General features: G+C 35.2%; 1 protein-coding gene across 1 annotated transcript; it reads left to right on the top strand.

Moving 5' to 3' along the window:
* Window positions 1-915: 915 nt before the first annotated feature.
* LOC132162497 (uncharacterized) lies at window positions 916-6,591 on the top strand. The gene is made up of 10 exons (XM_059572734.1): window positions 916-1,042; window positions 2,288-2,463; window positions 2,845-3,026; window positions 3,490-3,610; window positions 3,722-4,086; window positions 4,196-4,273; window positions 5,235-5,562; window positions 5,644-5,843; window positions 6,046-6,122; window positions 6,486-6,591. Exons 2-10 carry the CDS (start codon window positions 2,289-2,291, stop codon window positions 6,589-6,591), a joined length of 1,632 nt encoding a protein of 543 aa, XP_059428717.1. The 5' UTR covers window positions 916-1,042; window position 2,288.
* Window positions 6,592-6,968: the final 377 nt, after the last annotated feature.

Genomic DNA, 6,968 nt, shown 5'->3' with positions numbered 1-6,968 from the left:
GCAATAAAGGCATTAACCCATCACCCATGGCGAAGAAAACATTCTGTACAAAAAGGTAAACACGCAGACCGCATTTCTGTACTATTGAAACGCATTATCAGTTTTTGGAATTCTTTATTATATATATATATATATTTTTTTTTTCTTCAAATTTTGCCTTTTAGATTTCAATTTTTAATTTTATCAATTTAAAATTTGGGTTTACAAAAATTTAAAATCAATAAATTTTATCAATTTTTTTTCTCAAATAAATAATAAAATAACAGCAAATACTATTATGTCATTCTCATTAGAAATTTACAATAATAAAACAAAAAAAATTAAAAAATGATCATCTCTAGCTAGTCTGTATTAGTGGTTGGAAACTTAGAGCCGAGTAATGCTATAAGTCTTTATAGAATTCTCTTAGAGTCATCACAAATGTGATGTGGCTTTTAAAATTACCGTTGTTAAATTTGAAATGTGATTGATTGACTTTTGATCTATTGGTGATTTTAAAAGCCACATCACATTTGTGATGACTCTATGAAAACTTATAGCATTATTCATTGGAGCCGAGCCACCATTTTGTTTCAAGGGTGGCACCTCATTGGATTTTTTTTTTTTAAAAAAATAAAACTTTTAATAAGAATGATATAATAGTTTTTTTTTTTTTTTTTTTAATCTCATTTCTGTTATTTATTCAAATAAAAAGATAGATTTTTTTTTTTTTGAGAAATTTCACATATTATAAATCTTTGTAAACTCAAGTCTAAAATTGACCAAATAATAAAATGAGACCTAAAAAGAAAAATCCCAAAATAAAAAAGCAAGGTTTCTTTCATTACTTGTGGAGAAAGTGCATAAAAAATGTGGATTACTGAATGAGAAACCCAATTCCAAAGTTTCCATTTTGAGTAATGACGTGTCAACCTGCCTCTGCAGCTCTGCTCCACTACTCTGTGTCTTTGCTTGTCATATAAGTTGCTCTCGTTGTCGTTCCATTTCGCGCTTCGCGTGAGTTTCCTCGAAGGTTTTGGTGCCCAAAAACCCCACTCTCAGAGTACGTCTCTCTCTCTCTCTGAAAATCCGTTCGCTTTATGTTTCTGAACGAGTAAGGCAAACAATGCGAGGAGTTTTGTGAATGGATTGATTTGATTTAGACGATCAACTTTTTTGTCTTTTCTTTTTACTTTTCTTTTTCTTTTTTCTTTTTTTTTTGGATTTTTTTTGGCCGCGGAGTTTATGGGTTTTAGGGTCTTGGTCGATTGGGTTATTAGAATAAGAGAACTGGGTTTGTGCGATTTTCTTGTTTTCTTTCCTTTTCTTTATGCTGTTCTTTCATTTCTCGAGTTTTTGATGAGTCCTTTTAGATTTTGATGAACCATACCATTATAGCCATTTGGTACTTCTGGGGTCTATTCAATGGGTATTGAATGCTATTTGCCTATTTCGCATTTCGTTTGTTTATTTTCTATGTGGTTTCTTTGGAATTATATTTCTGTAGTGTGCTTGTGCTATATTTAATATATTACTATTGATTTCTTCGCTTTAATATGTTACTAATTGTCAATATGATAATTTTTTGTTCATTTATTTCAAAGTATTATGCTTTTGTATTTCTGTTGGCTGATATTTTAGAGCAATAATGGGATTCACAGTGTTCAAGATCTTCTTCTTCTTCTTCTTTATTTAATTTTTGGTGAATGATATTTGAATTTATGCTTCTTGTGGTATTGCCCGAGGAATGAACCTTTAAGCTCATAATATGTTCTCTGCTCCGAAATATTATTGATTGATGTTCATGAGCTACATAAGTTGCATTCAATGGTGTCTCAGGCTTGTGCTTCATGCACTCAGTTAAACTGAGCTCAATACCTCAAAAGCCTTATCATAATTGATCGAGATAACTCACACAACCCCATATTGTAAATTGTCATGCAATTGTCAAAATTGCATTTTTGATGCCTTTTAATGTGGTTTAGTGACAACTTGCCTTGGGAGGAAGTCAATGACTTCATTTCAACTTTTGTCCCCTATAGTTTTTTCACCAGTGATCTCACTATCTTCAATTAAATATGCTTAATTAATAGCTTTCTTCTTTCATAGTTGTCTAGCCATGGGTACATTCGTAAGAGTGATTAGTCTTAGATGTGTTTCATGATCCTTCATGGTTGACCAATATCTCTTTAATTCCTTCCCACCCTTTTCCATGCTTGTGGTGTATCACGCGTATGGCTCTTGTGGCAGCATAAGTATTCATTTATTATCTGGGTTTCTGATATGGTTTTGCCTCTTTGAATTACAGAATGGTTCCAGGGAGGAAAACACAGACGTTTATTATTAATGAAAGTGCATCTTCTTCTCCAAATCCATTGAGTAGCTCTGTCTCCACCAGAAATTTGGGGAAGAGTCAGCTGGGTGGGGTCATTTTTGGTTGCACGAACAGCACCATAAAAGAATGTTTCTTTAAACAACTCTTTGGTCAGTCATCTACCCTCGTTGCTCGTTGCGTGTCTAGCAACTTACTTTTGATTTTGTCTTTCTCTTTGGGGTTTCAATTCTCGTTTTGTATTGTGAAGCTTTCTTAGTAATTAAAAAAATGCTTCCTATAGCAAATTATGTCAAGATTATACTGAATTTCTTCCTATTAATTGTACTCTAATCGTAACTGCTAGCTGTACCTTGAACTCCCTTCTATAAGCGCTAAAGCATCATGATCAGAAGAACAAGTGAAGCGCATTATTTCTGTACATTACAAACTATAAATCTTATTTTGTGAGCAACATGTTTGCTGCTGATTTGTCATTTTCTTCATATATTTGGCTCCAACAGAATATGAAATATATTTTTCAACTTTGACAGGCTTACCAGCTCAACACTTTTCATATGTGAAGAATATTGATCCTGGCTTGCCCCTGTTCCTATTCAACTACAGTGATAGAAAACTCCATGGAATCTTTGAGGCTGCTAGCACTGGCCAAATGAATATTAACCCTTATGGCTGGACCACTGATGGTTCAGAGAAAACATTATATCCTGCACAGGTATCATATGAAATTTTCTTGTACGTTGGGGGAAACTACATTTACCCACCTCTCTAACTATCGTCTTTTTTGCAATGTCTTCCTAATGTTTCAATTTTTGCAATGCCTACCCCACACGCCTCCCCCCCCCTTCAATCTATCATTGAGGTTGCAATGTCCTCCCTTCTGTGACCCAAAATGACAAATATCCTCTATAAGATACAAGAAAAAGAGAAAAAAAGAAAAAAGAAAAAAGAAATGGTAAGTTTTTTTTATCTTATTGAGGGTATTTCATTTTGATTCACAGAAGGGGGACATTGCAACCCCAATGGTAGATTAGGGGATAAATTGCAAAAATTGAAACATTTGAGGACATTGTAGAAAGGATGGTTGTTAGAGGGGGGTAAATGTACTTGACGCTATATGTTGCATTTTGTTCAACAGATGGGTCTGATACTCATTTTGTGCTGCTTTCTACAAAAAGGTTCAAATCCGTGTCCGCCTGCAGTGCCAACCACTTCTTGAAAATCAGTTTAAACCTATAATTGCCGACAACTACTACTCTCAGACCCATTTCAGATTTGAGCTAGACCATGCTCAAACAAGTAGGCTCATTTCCTTATTAGCATCTTTAGCAGTTGCTCCAGGTACTTCTGTAGCACAGAGTGCTGCAAAGTGGAGAACTATTTTTCAAGCTCTTCCCCCGAATGATGCAGGAGGGAAAGGTAAAGGGTTTAAGGCACTTGCTTTGGAAATTGAGCATTCTGATCACTCGAGTCAGAAATCGGATTCTACAGATGTTGCTTCTTCATTTGATGAAGACAACCGGCCATTGGAAGCTGAATTAGATGCAAAGTTAGTCGAACAAGATGAGAAAAATGTCATATTAATGAAACTGAAAGAATTGGCTCTTCGCTGTGAACATCAAGACATGCCTGTGTTGGGTTTTGTAGACGATACTGCTGTTATGAATGGTATTCAATTGGAAGACAAAACATTTCTAGGGAAGCCAACAGGTGTAGAAGAGAAAAAAGAAGAGAGCCCCCATTCATCAGCTGAGTGTCAGTCAACCATAGCTCAGGTAATTGAGGATGTCAGTTGTCCACATTCAATGACTTCTAAACATGGCGTCCCTTTTAGGTCTGGTATTGTTTACAATCATTCTCATATGTTCTTATGTGTATATGTAGTTGAGTCAAGAGGTACAAGAGCTAAAGGCTTTTACTGAAGAACAAACTCAGAAGATGCGTATTTTGGAGCAGAAGCTGGTATTCCTTGCTACGCTCTTAATGTTTGAAGTTTTCCATTTTCTATAACTGTTTTTAGACCCTTATATCTTGGATAGTTAAATAAGCAAAGTAGCTTTGCCCTTTTCTTTCAATAAAATTATCAATCACAAAAAAAAGTTAAATAAGCAAAGTAAAAAGCTTGCACTTGGGTTTGTTTGATCATCCCTTGGGAATTTAGTGGCTTGATCTTATTCTGATTGGCATATGAAGGAATGCACATGCGGCCATTTGAAAACCGCAGTTAGCAGTAGAATTGATGGTATGAATTCAGTTTGAACTTTTTATGAAATGTTGCCCAATCAAATTTGTAATCTTTTTGATGTTGATGATTGATTTTTCAGTAAATTCCCATTTAGTATCATAGATTTCTGCAAGTTATAAATAAATGATGTACCTTTCTTTTGTTATATACAATGATTTTGATGTATATTTTGACTTACTAAAAAAAAAACGGAAGAGGAACAAAAGGTGTTGGACAAAGAAAAATGATACCTTGAATGGATTCTGTCATAAATTAGGATTATTGAATTTAAGGTTTATTAAAGTTGAAAAAACCTCGTGCAGATGTTACTCCTACTGGATTGTGGAAAATGAGGACACAGAGTTGCTCTGATTGGTTGATTAGGTAATTAATTGAAAATTTCAGGCCCATGAACATGGAAGAAGCTTGGAGGAGAAATTAAAAATAAAGTTTATTTCAATATCTAGGTATTAAATAAATGATAACGGCAAGTAACTTACAGTTCATATGTCCAACCTTTTCATTTCAAATTAGAATTACAATCGATACGCCAGAGGCTTCATGCTTATGCTATGCCTCTTTTTTGTTGGAACTTGCTACTGCACACCTATAAATTGTTTGTGGGACGTGTACACTCAATTTTCTATTTTGCTCCTGTACTTCATGTTTGGATGAACACCATTTACCCTGGTTGTGCAGATGGAGGCTGAAATAGAAATTCAGCAGTTGAAAGATCATTGTTGTGTGACGTTGGAACCTGTGTCCAGTCCTACTGAGGCACTTGTTAATGAGATGGTTATTGAGGAAGTTGATGAGCTGCATTTGGATCCTAATGAGTCAATATTTCTAGTAGGAGGATATGATAGTGAATCGTGGTTGTCAGCATTGGATACTTACTATCCTTCTCAGGATGTGATAAAATCTCTTAGGCCAATGAGCTCTGTCCGTTCATATGCTTCAGTTGCACAGTTGAATGATGAGCTTTACGTATTTGGTGGTGGAGACGGTTATATGTGGTATGACACAGGTATGAACTCCTAACGACTTTTCAAAAATGTTTTTACTGGAGTCCAAGATTTGCTAACATTTCTATCAACTTCCTGTGAAGTTGAGTCATACAGACCAGCTAATGATCAGTGGACCTTGCGCCCTTCACTGAGTCAGAAAAAGGGAAGTTTAGCTGGAGCTACTCTAGATAACAAAATATTTTCCATTGGTGGGGGGAATGGTGTCGAAAGTTTTTCAGATGTTGAAATGCTTGATTTAGACATTGGAAGATGGATCCCAACGCAGTCAATGTTACAAAAGGTAATATATATTGGTTAGTTTAAAAGGTAATATATATTGCTTAGCTCAAGGTACAAGTTACTTGTGTTTCATAACTCATGCCTCATTCATTATCTTATGTGTTTCTGGCCCTTAAGGTACATCCTCCTGTTTCTCAAATACTTTATGTTTGTGCAAATTGATTAAAACTTAGTCCTCAAGCGTGTTTCTTTCATTTTCCCAGCGGTTCGCTCTTGCTGCAGCGGAACTGAATGGGGTGCTTTATGCTACTGGTGGATATGATGGGAACGATTACTTGAAGTAAGACATCACTTCTTTGTTTCTCAGTTTCTCTCTAAACCTGTGTTTATATATATATCCATGTGTTCACATCAACATGCATGGACTCAGAGATACATTGAGAAGAACATATCTATGTGTTTTTTGGCCCAGCAAAATACGTGTGAATACAAACCCACATACACATAAGCAGCATGCACACACAGGAAAAAAGGGGTATGTACACACTCATACACTACACAAATGAGGCACATAATAGTTTAAGAGAGCTTAATACATTTAGAACGAAGGAAAACTGTAGAATTACTGCATCTTGAAGATTGTCTTTTTGTATTTTTAAATGCCTCTGTATCAAGGGCTGACTGGAATTTTCTTCTGCCTCAGGTCTGCTGAGAGATTTGACCCCAGAGAACATTCTTGGACCAGAATTGCGAGTATGGGTACAAAGAGGGGCTCCCATTCCCTGGTTGTTTTGAATGAAAAACTGTAAGTTTTTCATTTGTACTCTATCAATGACCTTGCACATGAGTGTCCAAGGAAATATATGATGGTGCACTAGATTATTAGATATGTCTTGGGCATATAGATACGTATCATTCTGTCCAAACTTGAGCTGTTTTGAAAGCTATAGTTTTTCATTTTCAACAGAGGAAAGCATAATATTAAGTTTTTTATTTGTTAATATTTTTTTTAGCAAGGACGAGAAATTTCACATAGAAATTAATAAAGAGAAAAAAAGTTTGACCTTTATTAAATATGAAACTGTATACTGTTTCCAAATAATCCGCAACAATCAGACACCTAATTTGTAGATTGATGTGTTCATGAATGGGGGCTGCTCTGAACAGAATTATTTTGACATTGATT

This window comes from Corylus avellana, chromosome ca9, assembly GCF_901000735.1.
Source record: "Corylus avellana chromosome ca9, CavTom2PMs-1.0".
NCBI classification, from domain to species: Eukaryota; Viridiplantae; Streptophyta; class Magnoliopsida; order Fagales; family Betulaceae; genus Corylus; species Corylus avellana.
The sequence above is the reverse complement of the archived record's forward strand: the minus strand, read 5'-3'. Positions and strand labels throughout refer to the sequence as shown.